Here is an 18,849-nt window from a genome sequence, read left to right as displayed (position 1 = left end):
GTATGTCGTCATAAATCATGAAAAAATTGTCAAAAGTATAGTATGTCGTCATAAACGACAGAAAAATGTCATAGTATAATATGTCATACAAAATATAAAAAAAATGTCAGTATAGTATGTCGTCATAAATGATGAAAAAACATCAGTACGGTATTTTTGACGACAAAAAGTGTTATTAGTATATGATAAAAAAATGTCTGAAGCCGTTAAATTAGTCCTAAAATATGTTGAATTCCATTCATACTTAATTTAGTGAGACGATCTTAAAACAGAAGATGCATGACACTAATGGAGTGTCACAGCTCTTTTCTTTCAAGATAAAAATTAACTGTCGCACCATTAAAGTACAAATTTATTTATTTACATTCAACAGCGCAGGTATTCACTATGAAAGAGTTGTAGTGCCTTTAATTCTGCACTGAAAAAAAACAAACAACAGAAACAAAACAGCAGTGCATTACTGAAGTGCGGTTTGGGTTTTTTTTACAGCAAAAAAAAAGACATGAATAAAATGTAATTACAGATTTTGCAATGATGAATCAAAGAAAAGGTCAGCAAATGTTTTAAGAGGAAAGAAAGCATAATAATGATTAAAATTAATTGCCGATTTGACACATGTAAAACATAATTTTTCAATTTAAAAGCATACAATTTCTTTAATATGGCACGAATAGAACAAAATGCTTTTTCATACTGTAACTGGCAAACTTTGACTTGGCCCTTAAAAATATTTATAAAAATACAATCCAAACAAGCTCCTCTTCAGTGTGCACTGTTGTACTGTCAGCATTTATAAGATTACAGAAATCATCTTGGACCTGTCAGACTGCAGTGATACACAAGTAATAATAAAGCAGTAATAATAAAAAAAACCCTCTCATACAGTACATTATATGTAAAAATAATTTAAAATAAATGCTCTCAAAGACAGAATATTTAAAACAAGCTTAAGATCGGTCACATCGAACTGAGCTTTGACCTTTTTAAGGTATAAAACTAGTGAGATGTTTTTTAAACACTTTCTCTTTAGAATCCAGTTCACAAGGCAGGCACAGTCTTTGTTCCTTCAGTTAACAGAGGTGGGAGTGAGGCACACATGTGCAAGTCTCAAGTCATAACCTTCTAGTCTTGAGCAAGACCCAAGTCACTGTGGTGAAAATCAAGCAAGTCGAGTCAAGTCATTGATTGCTCAGGTCAAGCAAGTCACAAGTCAAGTCATACTCACAAACTCATAAAGATAATGTAACTTAAACTTTACCCAGTGGTGGATTGTGACAGAACACATTTACTCAGGTACTGTTATTACAAGTCTGACCTCTACTCCACTACATTTATCTGACAGCTTTAGTTACTAGTTACTTTACAAATTAAGGTTTTGCACTCGAAACATATGAAAATGTTCAAGCACAGCTGGAACTATGAGTCAATTAACAAAAAATAAATTTGCTACTATTTTGATAATCATCTAATCCATGTCATGAATATCAAGTCGAGTCTTTCATCAGTGTGAGTCAAGCAAGTTTCAAGTCCCCCACCTCTGTCAGTTAGTCTTTGCTACATTCATGTTCATAACAATCTCAAGTCTAAAGACACAGTTGGTCTCCATCTCTTCCTATCAGGTCTGTAACAATCCTCTACATTCAATCCTCAGACTGAAGTCAGTCACCTGTCAGCGCATCAACACCGCTCCTGCTCAACTTTTAACCATTTTAAAAGGACAATAAAAAAAACAGCATCAAACACTTATTGCCTTATTTCACAAGCTGCACATTTTTGCTTTTGTTTAAAGGCACTGCGTGGTTAAGAGACGGATCTGCTAGTCTGTCACCTGATTGTTTACATTTCTGTCCTCTTTGGTTTGAGCCTCAGAGTTTTTGGAATTAAACATTTGGATCTGACATGATCAGCATGGCTATTTAAAAAACGTACCGCAGGTCTCTTAAGTTATCATTGTCTTATTGATTTCATTTCATTCACTTTGTTGAGTTTCTATGTAGTTTCATCTCATACATTTAGCTGCTATATTGTCCTTAACAACAGTCCAGTGGAGAGTTACATCTCCACTTTTCAGACACGAGTGGGACAGAGAGAAAATACAATGAGATACATGCATGAGATGGAGAGGACGATAACATAATGACGTCAAACAAAAAAAACAACAAAAGCAACACTGAGCATTCAGAAATGTGTTGACTGTGTTGAGTTGCAGCCACCTGAGTAACAGAAAAATTCCTGTTGTAAGACAGAACCTTTGTTAAACTTTAGGGCTGCAGCTATCAATTCTTTTAGTAATCTGAGTATTCTATCAATTATTATTGTGATTAATCGAGTAATCGCATTAGAAATACTGCTTGTGTTCATTAAATTACTTAAGCTTTATCTAAGGACGCTAGTAACATATAAAAGTCACCGAAATGAGGGAAATGAGCAACAAATTCGTTTCCTTCTTTGAAAGTCGGAAGTGTCAACTCGCATGCAATAAGGGTCATGCAAATGACTGATTTCACACGCACTCACACTGTGCTGCTATTTCTCAAGCTGTCAAAAATAATCAGTGTTGGGCAGTAGCGTCACTACAAGTGGTGATGTTACTAATTTAACAGCATTCTCAGTAGCGTGGTGGTGACGTCACTACTTGAGTCAAACAGGTTTTCAGTAGGAAAGTTAATTGATTGACAGAGTAGTACGGTAGCGTCCATAAAAGTTCCAAACTCTTTTTCCCAGGAAAAACTCTATTTGAATCTTCATTATAAAGAACGGCAGGTAGATTTTTGACGATTAGTTTCTAGTTCTACAGCGTGAGTAACGAAAGCAGGTTGTGTAACAGAGGCTTCTTAGTAAGAAAATTATTCGAGTCACTCAAGGAATCGTTTCAGCCCTATTAAAACTTGATCTGTCAGAGTGGCTGAGAGTCTTTGGCCCTTTGGGAAAATGTAGATTGTAACGCCGATCCACCTTGTATAACACGTATTTTGCCAATACTGACACACTCGCACCCCTAAACATCTCGTGAGTTGAGTGGCTGCGCTGAAGGATCTTTAGAGGATGTCTCCTGGGTGCCATTCCCGGAACCATTTCCCATGAGGCACGAGCTGTTTCCTGTGTTGCAGGAACCATCTTCCTGCAGAGGGGAGCCTGCAGCAAAGGACATGTAGTATATATATTAAGTAAAGTCAAATTTTATATCACACAAACATTGATTTGGTGGCCGATCCAAAAACACCCTTTAAAAAAGTGTTTGCAAACAGTTGATACTGGAGGTTGATTGAACAGTTTGTCTGAATGGTTTCAGCGCAGAGGGAGAGTGAAGGAAAGGACACTATAGTTTTTACCACTACATTTAATTATCTATCTATTTTGTATCAGTTGATGGTCTTCACAATACATGATTTTAGGAGGTTCTTCGGTCTTGTCAACACCCCTACTGCCGTGTATAAATGATGATGACAAATAAATACACTGATGTAAAACAAGGTGTGTATTTCTTTAGTACAGTTTTCCTTTACGTCGTCATGAAAAAATGACTCATATGTTTCACATGCCTCTAACACAGAATCTGAATAATTACACTGGACATAACTGATACCATTACACTTGTGCTTCAGTATTGTGGCGTGTACGGTTCCAACAGCACGAGACTTTCACAGTTCAATAACCTCTCAGAAATTAGAAAAAAAAAGTTAACATGCAGCTCTGACACGTAACAGTGCGATCATTTTTCTCATGTCTCTCTTGGAAGGAACGTAAATACAAGTAAGGGTATTTCTTAAATGTTGAACTGTTCCTTTAAAAGTTACAGCCTGAAATATTCAGGCCTTGATATACCCACCAGCATTACGCTTATAGATTTTGAAACTAGTTATATCAGTGAATCTGCTATGTTACTACATTATGGACACTTTGATAGAATACGTTTTATAAACTCACCTCTATTGTGGAGTATTTTGATGCGATTCAAAGCTACAAGCAGAGCTAGAGCTACAACAACAATGAAAGCTCCCAAAACCAAACCACCAAACAACCATCCAACAGCCACTTTGCAGGATGAGTCCTCACACACTTTCTCTGAAACACATGACAAAAAGCAAATGTAAAACTCAATATGTAACTGCCTATCAGGGCTCGACAGTGCAAGCGTTTCACTCGCATTTGCGACTAAAAATAGATGTGTGCGAACTGTAAAAAATATTTAGGGGCACATGTGCGCATAAAAAAAAATCAGCCGAAGCAGCCAATATTTTTGTCAATAAAAAAATATGATAATCTAACCGCAACTGTTGGAGGAACTCCAGCCGCCTTCCCTCTTCCCCGTGTGACACGGTTATGGGCGGTTTTCCAAGCCACTGTCGGCACAATGAATATCGTGCGCGACACCAAGGGTAGCGGTGCCGCTTTGTCAGGCGTTGCTGCCCTCTCCATAGACTAACAATGGGACAGCCAGCGCAAAGCGGTTTTACAGCTGATCATGTGTAGAGGCCTTTAGGGACCGTTCACCACGGTCGCGTCCAATAGCAGAGAAGAGCCTGAAGTAGACCCGGAAGCGGCAAGAACAGATCCATATTCTTTGGGGAGTGGTTTAACAGTAATATTATTTGGGTAAGGCAGCTATTCAACAGCAATGGTGTCTTGTTTTCCTATGAGGAGTTTCTTCAATATTATGGTATACCTATAACTCCCAAACAGTATGCCATAGTATTTGACGCTATTCCATCTGGTGTACTCATGTTGTTCAAAAGTAGTATGTCTGTTAATATACTTGATGCTCCCTTTACTGTCGTAACGGACTCACCGGTTGGTAAAATATGCTTCAGCCCATCTGGTAGTAAGAACAACTGTAAAATCCGTGCTCTTTTCCAATATAATATTGTTTCTGTTTGTCCTGTAATATCTTACTGGAATAGTCGTGTAAATAACTTGTGTTGGGAAAAAATCTGGTCTCTTCCTCAAAAATTTTTTGTGGTTAATAAAGTGAAAGAAGTGTCATTTAAAATTATTCATCGATGTTATCCAGTTAAATCCTTCTTTATCAAATTCAAGTATGATGATTTAGATCTGAAATGTGCTTTTTGTGACTCCCATACTGAGACAATTATTCATCCGTTTTGGAAATGTGAATATACCCGTAAACTGTGGCAAGATGTTTGTAGATTTATTTTAGATCATATCTGCTGTGATTTTGAGCTCCTCCTGCAAAATGTCCTTTTTGGCTTTGTAAAGAATGATGCTCCAGCTGACAAAGAATATTTTTTAATTAATCTCATTTTAATCCTTGCAAAATTCTACATCCACAAATGTAAATTTGCCAAAGTGAAACCCCTTTTTTATGTTTTCATGAAAGATCTGAAGCTGTACTTCAAATCAATATCCTCTGCTAATAACAAGAAAGCTATCAAGACTATAAATCTGTGCTCCCACTTCAATATCTTTAATTCAATTTAATTTTCATTGCTCATGTCCCCTGGTGTATCTTACTTTAATTATTATTATTATTATTATTATTATTATTATTATTATTATTTTTACTTTTTTTTTTTTAAATTTATCTATTTATCATTTTTATGTTACGTTTTTATTTCTTTAATCTCGATTTCTGTATGATTTATTTTGTTGTTATGTGTTATCCAATTGTTATTTTTTAATGCCCATGGTTTGATGCACTGTTAGTGTAATTTGTAAAGCATTAATAAAGTTGATTTAAAAAAAAAAAAAAAAAAAAAAAAGAGACCCGGAAGCGGTCACCATGGAGCTGTAGCTCCTGAACGAGCCTGTACTCCCCCAAATCCTGTCCTCTGCGCCCTACCCCGCGGTGGGCGCTGCGAAAGCTCTGTGTGAAAGAGGCTCAAGTCCTGCAGTTTCAGAGGACTTGGAGAATGTTTTAGGATAGTAATAACATTATATAAGATAATCATATTGCAAAGATAATATATATAAGAGGGCGGCACGGTGGTGTGGTGGTTAGCACTCTCGCCTCACAGCAAGAGGGTTGCCGGTTCGATCCCGGGTGTGGGAGCCCTTCTGTGCGGAGTTTGCATGTTCTCCCCGTGTCAGCGTGGGTTCTCTCCGGGCACTCCGGCTTCCTCCCACAGTCCAAAGACATGCAGGTTAATTGGTGACTCTAAATTGTCCGTAGGTGTGAATGTGAGCGTGAATGGTTGTTTGTCTCTATGTGTCAGCCCTGTGATAGTCTGGTGACCTGTCCAGGGTGAACCCTGCCTCTCACCCGATGTAGCTGGGATAGGCTCCAGCCCCCCTGCGACCCTCAAGAGGATGAAGCGGTTAGAAGATGAATGAATGAATATATATAAGACAAAATTAAATTGCAATACTTTTTCAAAACTTGATGATTTTACCTTTCTGTACATTTTGTATACAGATTCATTAAATAATTTTGCTTGTAAATGTCTATTTGCATCATGTTTATTACAGAAAACAAATTATTTGATCAATTTACATTGTGCCATTAAATAATTTTGCTTGTAAATGTCTATTTGCATCATGTTTATTACAGAAAACAAATTATTTGATCAATTTACATTGTGCCCCTAAAGTTCTTTGTGCGCTCCTTACTTTTTCAACTTAGGAGCACATGTGCTCCTTGGGAAAAAAGTTAGCGTCAAGCCCTGTATATCAGGTACAGCATGGTCACAGACTACACACAACAACAATTAAAGGAGTCTAAAAATCTTTGAAAACTAATAATTTAAACTAAAATTATTTGACAATTAAAACACCCAGAAAGAAATCTCACCAGAGAAAGGCACAAATGTCTCCTCATGAGTCTGATGACTGATTTCCTCCTGTGTCACCACACAGCGGTAGAGGTCACTCTTGGTCACATTGGCGTTGAGGGTGATGTAGTAGCGGCCTTCTCTCTCTGAGACCTGCGGCTCCTCAGCAGGAAGTTTGTTTCCAGCACTGTCCTGCCACTGAAGATGTGGCTCTGGAGAGGCACCTCGAACCTCACACTGCAGCAGCACCCCCACTGTGGCATTCAGCGTCCTGATAGACGGCTTTGGAGTTGCAGCTGTGAACACAGGATAAACAAAAGCTTATCAAGGATGGCGTATAAATGTAATGATGGGATGTTTTTGTGTTCATCCCTGGCTGAGGAATGTTCAAGACAGTGAGAAGAAAAAGCCCAATGTGAGGTTAACAAAACAACCTTAACTTCACATGGGCCGTATTCATGATAAATACGACACAATAATCTAAATAACAAGTGCCAATTAATCAGTCAGTGAGTGTGTAACATGTGCACATGCAGCGAGAAGCAGGAGCGACCCACCACTGTCCGGCACCGACCCACAGTGAGGATGGAGACTGACAGCTGTGCCAACAGCCGTGGGAAAGTAAATGAGATGAGCTGGGGCTCAGACTGTTAAAGAATGCTGCAGCAAGTGAATGTACTATAAATTGAAGTGGCCAGCGGTCTTCACTACAAGTAGACTGGCTGTTGAAACAGGTGACGTACTTGACGTTCTTAAACCAGTTGCTGGCGACTTGACAAGCTGAGTTGCAGGTGACACCACTGGCTGACTGAAGTCAAGCAGAGACTAGCCACTTGACACTGCTCCAAGTCTGATCTGGGTGTTACACATTTCCTTCTATGGAACTAAATCAAAATGGGAATCAAAGCTTAATTTTGTTGCTTACAATTATTGTGTTACTGATCATAATCTAATATAAATATAGAGACGTTTCTTGTAATAGCAACAAAAACATTTTTGAGCTGAAGGTGATTTTAGCTGTTTAGATCAGCACCCTCAGACCTTAAAGACAGATCAGGAGAACCCAGTTGCCAGTTTTGTTGGATGATGTCACTTATGTCTACACCTACAATTTGTGTGTGCTACAACTCTGTCATCAAGAGGCTGTGTATTATTTTTATTATTCACAGATTTAGATACAACACCTTCACTTAAATACGTTGTCCTTTTAACAGTGTAGAGATCAGTAACATCATCAAATTCAAAACAATTTCTCCTCATCCGTTTTTAAAAAATAGTAAATCTTTACGATACCTGATCAACAGAAATATTTTGTCTTAAAATCAAATCTTATAATCTCATGATTATAATATTATGAAATGCATTAATTTCTGCTTTCCACGAACTGAACTTCTAGTTAGGCCCTGCTGCGCACGTGTGTTTCTGTAGTAATGATTCATAATTAGTGTTTACAGTGGTGATTAATTACCATGGTTTTTGGAAGGAGGTGAAACAAATGCTTTGAGGGTATCCGATCAAACAATACTGGGGACCTTGTGACTGTAGAGAACCAAATCTGATCAAATGAAGGTAAAGGTACTGTATCAGAAGATTTGAATAATAATCAGGTCGACAGAGTCATAGCACTCGTTAGAGATGTAGATTGTGGACATCATCACCTGGGTTTTCTCCTGATCGGTCTTTCATGATGGTTTCTGAAAGACAAATGTAACATTGATTTGTGAGTGATATCGTGAACTTGTCAAATATTCTTTTTTTTTTATTTAAACAAAACCAATTCAAATTACACAACAACACTATAACACATCATAGACCACTGACATACAGTAATAAAACATAAAAGAAAGAAAATAAAAAAATTCAGACATAAGAAAAGAAAAATGGAAACATTATCACCCTTCTAAACTTGGCCTTAATCTATAAGACCTTTTTTCATAGTCATTCAGTTTCCCCTGCCTTGTGACAGTGATGCCTTCTAACAAAAAAAGTTTTAAAAAGTAAAGAAAAAAGCAGAATGTCAATCACTCCTTTCCTTTTGATTCAAAAACAAATATTTTTCCTAGTAATATAATAGTATTTAAAATGCTAGGACAACTGTTTCTTAATTCACTAGGCATTATTGTTAGAGGGCACATATTTAAAAATATCAAACTTGATGCAAGTCATCTTTTGATAGTCTTCCATAAAGTTGCCACGAGGCCAAAACCAAAATATATGTAACATATTTTCAATTCCAGATTTACAGAAACAACAGTTTCCATCCACTTCCATACCCCAACCAAAAAAAGCATTTTTCTTGTAGGCAGTATTTTGTATAGTATTTTTAATTAAAAATATTGTGACTTGGAATCTGTAACAGCTTTATAAATTAGATCATACACTTGTTTCCATGGCAATGGGATATGAAATACCTCCTCCCAGTACAAGTGGAACTTTTCAGGCTTGTCGTTTAAATCATATGCCCTCAAAAAAAAAATTCTATACAAAAGTATTGATCTTTTTTCAAAGACAGTTTTTCATGGCAGGTTTACACACCTGGGGCCTCATGTACAAAGACTTGCGTGGATTTCCTACTGAAACATGGCGTGCGCTTAAATCCAGAAAACGTTGTACGCACAAAAACATCCAGATGTATGAATCTGTACGTACGCAAGGAATTCAAGCACATTTCCTTTGTACATCCCAATCATTCCCCTCTCTGCACGATCAGAAAACTAAAACAAAAGAATAAGTAAGACGGGAAAAAAGAAAAACTTCACAGAATGAAAATTGGGAGACGCTACTCACTGAAGTGAAGGCGCGCAAAAAAGTCACTTTTTGGCACGCTGTCCTCAAGCATCAATACTAAACGCAAGAGGAGTGAGGGGGAGAGTGTGTGTGAGGCTGCCAATGCTGTGGGGTCAGAAAAGCGTACACACGCAGAATTAAAAAAGAAGTGGTCCGACATTAAGGTGGACGTGAAGCGGAGGACGGCTGCCCACCGCCAAAGTGTGGCCAAAACATGCGGGGGGACAGGAGAGGAGGAGCTCGCCCCGTTTGAACAGAGAGTCGCCGCAATTGTGGGTGACACTGCTGTCTCAGGGGTGGTGGGAGCACATGTGGGTGACTCGGATTACCCCCAAGGTTAATACCTATAAATTTGTGTAACTTTAAATGTGTCATACGGGTCATACAATAGCCTGCTCACAGCCCTATAAGATAGAGGATCATGCATAAATGTTGTATGTATGGTATTATTTGGTCTGAAATAAATCTTTTGAATTTAAATTTAAACATGCCAGTATATCAAAGGTGTGTTCATTGTTCATGTGTCTCTGATGTGCACATCACTCTGAGGACTAATTGTTTTCACATTTATTTATTATAGCAGTTTCCCAGCATCACCTCTAAGTGTTGCCAAAGGATCAACAGCTGTAGAAACGTGCGTACGCCAGCCGTGAAGTTGGCGTGAGGCACCGCACATTTCCACGGTCATTTCACTCTTGATACATCTGAACTTTGCCGTGGAAAAGGACGTACACCATGTTTTTGTGTGTACGCACCCTTTGTACATGAGGCCCCAACTTTTCCTTCCAGCATTTCTCACTTTCTTCCTCCAAGCCAAAGGCACTGCAGCTGCTAATTGATAATGTTCAAATTCTGAACAGAATACTCCAAATATTTAACAAAATAATTCATATGAATAGATATGACCATTCACATCTGTTACATCATTAGTAAAAATAATACCCCTCTGAACAAACTGTTCACAAAAAATAGGTAATCCATTGATTAATATACTGGAATTAAACCATAACATTTGCTGCAAAATGGCATCAATAGAGTCTGGTGGAAAATACTGGAAGTGTAACCAAGCTTGAACCATGTCTTCTTCTTGTCAAATATTCTTAGCAAGGCTGAAGTTTCAACATCTAAAATGGAGCGGGGAAAACACAAAGGCCATGCATGTAACAAGGGAGCTGCATGTTTAGACTATCGTCCTATACCTTAACAGATGTTAACTATTAAAGACGAAAAGGCAGAAAAAAAGCTTTCATTTTATAGTTATAGTTGATTAATGCAGTGGTTTCCAACTGGTTAAGCTACAAGGTCCAGTTTTCTCTTTAGTTAGAACATGGCACTCTTAAATACTTGAGTCTGATTGGTCAATCAACAAAATCACCGCTGCTCTGCTGCTCTGTTGCTAGGGACGCCATAGCAACGGCCTTAGACTGAGGAGCATCAAAATCAGTTAAGGTTAGTCCACACAGGCCAAATAGAATCTGAGTGGCAAAATGCAGGATTTTCAGGACATTTAACATTTATCATTTTTGGCGAGGACAAAATGCTTGATGTTTGGCTAAAAATGACATGTCCCCATCAAAAAAAAAAAAAAAAAAAAAAAAAGACAGGAAGAGAAAATCGCAGGACCGTCAGGAGCAAACCGGCACAAACAACTAAAAGAAGTAAGTAGTAAGCCATGTTCTAAGCGGGATAATGTGTAGTGAGCCGGTGAAAGTTGAAAAATAATTCCCTTCAGGGGAATGGAACCCCGACAAGCAGCTGACTGTGGACCTGTTAGTCCCACAGTTCATTACATTTAGCGTCACACTTGTGTTTGACCATGTGATTGGTAGTTTGCTGTTTCTGCCAAGTGGCTGTCTATAAGTCACTCACTCTATGGCAGAAAACGGCACTTCAAAATAAAAGCTCTGTGCTGGAAATTCACTATACTTAAAAATAAAGTGTGGTTTGTCACAAACTTGACATATTTGTGAGTCACTTGAGGTCCATTCAGAAGGACCCACAACCCACTTCTGGACCACAACCCACCACTTGGGAACCACTGGATAAAGGTATGTAAACTTGCCACCATAGGGGCAGTGCTTACACTGCCTTCAAAACAAGCCACAACTTAACCATGCACTCCACACATGCAAGCTTGTCATAGGTGTGTGTGGTACTTGAACAAAGAGCACTACACCCACTGAAAGATAGTTACTCTACTTCTATGAGTACATCTCTACTTATACATGCATAATCTATAAGCGTGTTCTGTAAAGTTAATCATTAAAAAATGAAAATTAGTAAAAAAACAATTAAATGCTCTAAAATATGTCGTTTAATCATTAAAAACAAATTAACATGATGGGTAATAACAGATTATGGCAGAGCTTTTACATCCCTGTCTGTCTGCTAGCATTAGCCTTTAGGTTGATATTAGCCTCCAAATTCAAATAATCTGATGAAGTACACACAATTAATTGCGCCACAGGCTTGTGTTATCTGACCATAGAATGAATAAATCAGAACCAGTGATGGGTGACAAACAAGTTTTTTTCTCTATTACCATTGTTTTTTTCTACATGCTGTGTATGTGTTGTCAGATTGGTAAAGATATTTTTAATAAGCATTGAGTTAAGCTCTCAGGGCCACTGTTAGCACATGCAGCAATGTTTGAAGAGTAACTAGGACTGTCAATTTTTGATACCAAAACATTGCAGATTAAAATTACAAGAAAGGTCTTTGTCTATGTCCACTGAAATGTTCCTAAAATTGTAACCAGCCACTGTCTTAACATCACTGTTGGTGCTCCCTGTTGACTGATCATATTTATCCCCTGTGATCTGTTTGTGGTCCAGGGATTTGCCTGGGGTGCATTCTACTTATGTTAGAAATATGCCATCGCCTCAGTGAGACATGAAATCAGACCTCAAAAGATTAGGCTGGTGTCATTCTATCGTTTTTACTGTCAATAAATACCATGACAAGATGAAAACCAACAATGTGTTTGGGTAGGGAAGTCAGAGTGTTGAGACAGACTGTGACTCTCAGCTCCAAGACGAAGACACAAATATTTTTTTTTTTTAAAAAAAAAACAGCTCATAAATAAATAGTTTCATATTTCATAAAGTCTCTGTGATTACTTGAAACAGCAGGTCACTGTGGGTTTTTTTTTATCTAACAAACAGGAGGATATAATAAAATGAAAGTCAGGGGTTAAACCTAAAATGATAAGTAGAGATTCACAAAGAATAAATCAAGAATTAATTGTTTTACTCACCAACAACAAGCTTAATGTGGAATGTTTGACGTGGCTGAAGACGTGGAAAATCACAGGTGTAGTCTCCACTGTCAGTCACCTTCGTACTTCTGATGATGATGGAGGCGTTGCCGTGTTTCAGTTCTTCTTTAAAATGAAAGACTCGACCTTTGAACTCCTCACTCTGACCTGGACGCCTGTTGTTGTAATGGCTTCCTGCATCATACATGAACACCTCCTTCCGATGACCATCTATCTGAGCAGCTTTCCTCCAGTCAAAGAGCTTTGCTGAAATGCTCTCCTTGGTGCTGAGGGAACAGGGTAACACAGCATCACTCCCTTCTTTGACGACCACTGTGACGTCACCTGACCCTGAAAGATGAAGCATATTTTAATCATTATGTTAAAACACAGAAAGTCAGGTCAGGTTACATCCTCTGTCTGCAGCTATTTGTTGACCCCTGTTTGACAAAAGCTCTTGTTTATCCCCCAGTGGTGAACTGCTCCAGGAGGTGCAGACAGTCTGTTGCATCATCTGTCTTTTCTTCAGTACTGTGCTCAAAGACTCTCATACAGGCAGGAAACTGCAGAGGGTCTCCATCAAACACTTGAATCTCTCTCAGCGACAAAGATTAGAGATCTTGTTGCTGCACCAGCACAGTGGTTATATCATTTTGTCTTGCCATTGTGGACAACAAATAATTATCTCCATCACCATCACCAGGTGGAGCATGAGCACCTCCAAACTGAGAGAACTTTATGATCTATAAAGGAATGAGAACGTGGAGGGACGGCCTTACAATAGGCCTTTTGAAAATACTCAGGGTCTGGATGTGGATTAGCCTCATCTCCAATGTGAAACTTCTCATCAATCAACTCAAATAAACTGAATATGCAAATCAATCAATCCTCTCAGTCAGTTTTCAAGTAAACATGTGAAACATTTTCTCCTTTCAGATTTGAAATACAAAGATTTCCTGCTTTTCTTTGTCATGTACGAGAATAAATTGATTATCTCAAGGTTTTGTATTGTTACTCAGGCAAAACAAGAATACTGAAGACATCACATTGGGCTCTGAAATATTATGAATGTCATTTCACTATTTATTATTTCATATACTAAACCAGTGTTTCCCAAGCAGGCACATTGCAGGGGGTACGTGGAAAAATTAAGAATTTATTTCCAAGATAATAAAAAATATTCTCCGTCATTTCATAAGTCCGTCAATAAAATGGTACGTGTGCGCTATGACTTGTGTCCCTGGGGAGACAATAACCTGTGGCACAGCCATACCAAAATCTGCGGGAACCTGTTTACCTGCAGGTAAATATGGATAAATGGCTGAAACGTCCAGTTGCTGTGGATCCAGGAGGGGGAAAGGAGCCCGTCGACAAACGCAAGAAAGATGCCAAACCTAAACCAAAGCAGTATAGTGAAAACTATATTTTATATGGATTCACTTCTACGTCTGCGGACCCACCGCAGCCTCAGTGCTTCTTTTGCGGTGAAGTCCTGGCAAATAACTCCATGAAGCCAGCCCATTTACAGCGACACCAGAGCACCAAACACTCGGAAAGTGTCGGTAAAACTGAGGAATTTTACAAACGTAAGCTGTCGGAATTTAAGTCAAGACAGACTGTAATGATGAAAGCCACGAGTGTGTCAAGCAAAGCACTGGAGGCATCTTACGCCGTATCTCTGCTCGTGGCGAAATCAAAAAAGCCTCACTCAATTCTTGAAGAGCTCATTCTCCCTGCAGCAGCGGTTATGGCTGAAATTATGATTGACAAGAAAGCAGCCGACACACTCAAGAAAGTCCCCCTGTCGAACAACACCGTGTCCCGTCGGTTAATATTATTGGACAAGTGGTGAAAAAAATGAAACAAGCCGGTCAGTTCGCTTTGCAGCTGGATGAAATGACAGGTGTGAGTGGTGATGCTCAGCTCCTGGCCTTCGTTCGTTACAAAGATGTGTCGGACATAAACGAGCATATTTTATTTTGCAAAAAGCTGCCAGGAAAGACAAATTTTTATTTATTCTTATTTTTTTCTAATTTCAACTTAATTATTTTTCTTTAATAACAATATAATCATAATATATTAGTATTAATAATACAGTATTAATAATACAAATGTTTACTATAATATTATTTCTTATATTTATCATTTTTATTGCCTTGAAGGCAACATAATTTTATGTTTAATATGAGTTAAATAAGAAGATAATGCCTGAATATTAATTGTTCAATTTAAGAAGATGAAAGAAGAAAATGACTTGCGTTGAATATTCAGTTGTGTTATGTTCTACTTTTGGAGAATCATGAACACGTATGAGTGAGGGGGTACTCATGGTATGACAAAAAGGCTCAAGGGGTACACAAGACAAAAAAGGTTGGGAACCACTGTACTAAACTATCAATTGAGAAAATAATCTGCAGATTAATCAATAATGAAAGTAATCATTAATTACAGGGCTAAACACTGCATCACTGTGTTTGCAGTCTTTGAACACTGTTATCAGAAATATCTCAAATCACTGGAGAAAAACTGTAAAACTGAGCATCAGGTTATGTAATATGTAAACCACACAGGGGGAACCTGCAGTGCACAACTGACCACTGACTGCTGTGAGAAGAAAAGTCACTTATTAATTGGACTTAAAGCAAATAATATGCCTAATAATTATTAGTTTGCTCATCAGGAGCACGACCAGACGTTATCAGGGGTGCATACAGTACACAGTACTGAGTCACATTATGAGCTGCTGTGATAAAATTAATATCACTGATATTAATTTTATCACAGCAGCTCATAATATATTGAAATCACAGGCTGGGCTCAGCCTGTGATTTCAATATTTTTCTTTGATTTTCAGTGTGATTTTGAATTCAGTCCTCAGTGGGTTGATGATTTTGGTTTCCACTGACCGTTGTTACGTCATTTTGTTCTCAACAAATTATTCAATGTTTGTCGTATTCGATTTTTAACTCAGCAACATGCTTAAAGCAGCTCACACCTTCTTACAGTGTCTAAACCAGTGACCATATTCTATTTATTTAACCCATATTTAAGCAGGTCAGTCCCGTTGAGACTAACAGTCTCTTTTACAGGGGACACCTGGCCAAGACAGTAGCACACAAACAGTTACAGCCCATCAACCACACAATAAAAACATTTAAGATATACAGTAAAGTTGAAATATTAGATCACCAATGACCAACCGACTCATTCATCCTTGTACTAATGAGAGACCAGTTCACCCAGCTTTAACTCTTGTTGAAGGTTGTAGCTGCCCTTGGCTTTATGAAACACGCAGAGAGTTTCCTTTACGGGTGCAAAAGTGGATTTTTATTCTCCGTCCTCACCATTTACACCGTGAAACTAAAAAGACGAATACAGTCAATTAAATCCTGTTCATCATGCATCAATACACAATAGAAAACACATGCTCCACATAGCAGCTAAACAAATTGGTCACTTTACAAACATTATTTAATGATTTTAATAATACATTTATCAAGAGTTAAAATCATGAACGCACCTCGCTCTGCTCACCAAGGGTGCAAACTTCATCTAGCGTCCTCTTTTCTTCCTGTCAATCTGGGCACTATCGCTACCCGACACAAAACTAAACACCAATTAACCAAGAGATTTAACAAACAATTAAACAACAACAGACAAATTTCAACAAAGGCACAAATAAATGTTAAGTCACAGCTTTTCTGGAGGATCACCATTACTGCGAGGAGCCAAAAGAGGAAAAGAGGTAGGGAGGTACATAAAGCTTCCGAGCACTTCGCCCTTACAAAGGTTATTCCAGGTGAGAGGAGCAGAGCCCATGAAGGCTTTCTTCCCCAGCTCAGTCTGAGCACCAGACTTTAAACCACCTGAAACACGCTGTTGTAAATATGATGCTCCCCCACAACATGAACACACAGATACAATCAAACACCGTCTGAATATATATTTAACCTCTTCAACAGCACAAACTCTCCAACAGTAATAAAACAAAGTTCGTGGACTGAGCTGACAAAATGATGATGAACCTCTAAATGACCCAGGGAGACTGTGTGTGTCCTGTAACGTTACACAGATGAAGCTAGTTAACTAACTGTTACCTTGGTTTGAACAGGTGAAACGGTGTCTTCAAGCTAACTACCACTGATAAACTGACGCTACATAGAAAGCTTTAGCTTTCTTACCGTGTGCAGGTATTATTCCAGCCACAGCCAGCAGACAGAGACTCAAGAATGGGAGCTCCAGAGCTTTGACACGAAGACCTGACATGTTTCCTAACAAACTGAAAGAGAAAAGGGTGGAGCGAACTGTGAGGAGCTAACTTAGCTAACTGTAACTGTGAGGAGCTAACTTAGCTAACTGACGGTGTTTAAAGTTAAAGAAACCGACAGCAGATATCTCTTGAACACTTGCACAACGCAATGCAAAACTATATACGACACCTTAGAGTTTAACATTAATAGATAAACGCTTTCGGTTTTTTGCAGAAGCCAGAGTGGGCAGTGTCCTGTCCTGGCAGCAGAAGTGGTTGTAGTATATGGAAAGCCAAAAGAGTGCGGAGGGAAGGAAGCTGGTGACGCGAGCTGGGAGGAAAAAAAGGGGAAGAGGCTTACTGATTTGGGTTGTTCAGCTAAACACTGTTCATTGTGACACAGCTGAGGTTAACAAGTTTAACTGCTTTTAATCAAAACAAAAAGTAGCACTGATTCAAGGTAAAGATGTTATTTTCCGAAAAAAAAAACAACAAAAACCACCCTTTTGATTATGAACATTTCTCACATTATAAGACTGTTAAGCAGAAAACAAACAAACAAACAAACAAACAAACAGATATGAGGTCAGGGATGATCAGTGGGCCTACATTAAAGCAAATGTGCTCATTTAAAGGTCTCATATTGTGAGAGGTCAGTTTCTCATGTCTTTTTACAAATAAAGCAGGTTTAGGCTCAGTTTGATAAAACTGCTCAAAGTCCCACTTTGGTACAAATGAAATATAATTCATGTTACCTGACATCTCTGAGCATGTCCCTGTCACTACAAGAAAAACCCCACTGTAACCATCACAGTGTGTCTGTAAATATGGTCTGGTGTTAGGAAAAGTACGGATGGCAGATTGGCTCTCTCCTTGCCCCAGTGTCTCCAGCCACCTCTTCTCCCCATCCAGCATGCACCATTCTTTTGATATTTATTGAGCTGATAGTTATATTAAAATTAATATACCTTCTTTTCACAACTTGGCTGCAGAAACACCCATGGAAACTGTTTTCTTTGAGGCCTGCAACAGGGGAGCAATGTCTTTTATTTAGAGGTGTTTTGTTTTTTTCACATTTACAAGACCCATCACTCAAATATCTGAGGCCTGTGTGGGAGATGGAGTTAGGGGAGGCTGTGACGGTGGAGCAGTGGGGAAGAGCCATTGACAGGGTCCACACCGCCTCCATATGTGCCCGGCATGGCCCCATTCAATTTAAGGTGCTTCATCACCGTCATTTCGCGAAACTCAAACTCACTAAAATGTCCCCAGATGTTGATTCCACTCTGACAGGTGCACACTTTCTCCTGCATCCTCAGCACACTCGCTCTGGCGGTGTCCTAATTTGTCCACTTATTGGTGTTTGATCTTCAAAACACTATCAGATATTTTAAAATGGAAATTCACCCAGATCCTTTGAAGGAATTTTTAGCATAGCAGGAGAGTAAAATAAGAATCTTTCAGGATCTAATCTCAAAATAGTGAAATTTGTCACTTTATTAGCACGGAAATGAATCCTTCTCCACTGGAAGAACCCTCATCCACCCAGCTGGACTCAGTGGATGCTTGGTTAGGAACCATCTGTTGTACTTTTTCGGTTCACTATATAGAGTATAATAATTCCCACTATACATTCGGACTGCACTACAAAATGGCTCAGTCACTATATAATGGACTATATGGTGAGTGGTAAGTGATGTCAGACACAGCCATTGTCTACGGAGCAGCTCCAGACTTTATACAGGTTCCAGACTAACTTCTCTGGTTTCTGTCTTTAATAGAGAGCAGCTCATGTTCACACATATTGATTAAACACTTCTAGGTCATGG

General features: G+C 38.6%; 1 protein-coding gene across 2 annotated transcripts; it reads right to left on the bottom strand.

The window, feature by feature from the left end:
- Positions 1-350: 350 nt before the first annotated feature.
- LOC125886313 (butyrophilin-like protein 1) lies at positions 351-17,099 on the bottom strand. Of its 2 annotated transcripts, XM_049572417.1 has the most exons (6): positions 16,953-17,099; positions 12,772-13,122; positions 8,387-8,422; positions 6,749-7,024; positions 3,928-4,065; positions 351-3,135 (listed from the first exon to the last, which is right to left on the bottom strand). In XM_049572417.1, exons 1-6 carry the CDS (start codon positions 17,035-17,037, stop codon positions 2,999-3,001), a joined length of 1,023 nt encoding a protein of 340 aa, XP_049428374.1. In that variant the 5' UTR covers positions 17,038-17,099; the 3' UTR covers positions 351-2,998. The 2 variants fall into 2 exon arrangements, with proteins under 2 accessions (XP_049428374.1, XP_049428384.1); XM_049572427.1 differs by lacking the exon at positions 8,387-8,422.
- Between the last annotated feature and the right edge of the window lie 1,750 nt (positions 17,100-18,849).

The sequence above is a fragment of the Epinephelus fuscoguttatus genome, linkage group LG1 (genome assembly GCF_011397635.1).
Source record: "Epinephelus fuscoguttatus linkage group LG1, E.fuscoguttatus.final_Chr_v1".
Taxonomy (NCBI): Eukaryota; Metazoa; Chordata; class Actinopteri; order Perciformes; family Serranidae; genus Epinephelus; species Epinephelus fuscoguttatus.
This window is presented reverse-complemented; position numbering and strand designations above follow the sequence as displayed.

Excerpts from the sequence above, each read along its gene's own strand:
- LOC125886313 (XM_049572417.1), bottom strand. The coding sequence starts at position 17,037 with ATGTCAGGTCTTCGTGTCAAAGCTCTGGAGCTCCCATTCTTGAGTCTC. Across the intron at positions 7,025-8,386 it reads CCGATCAGGAGAAAACCCAG|CTGCAACTCCAAAGCCGTCT; the intron begins GTGATGATGTCC and ends CTGTGTTCACAG. Across the intron at positions 4,066-6,748 it reads GACATTTGTGCCTTTCTCTG|AGAAAGTGTGTGAGGACTCA; the intron begins GTGAGATTTCTT and ends CATGTGTTTCAG.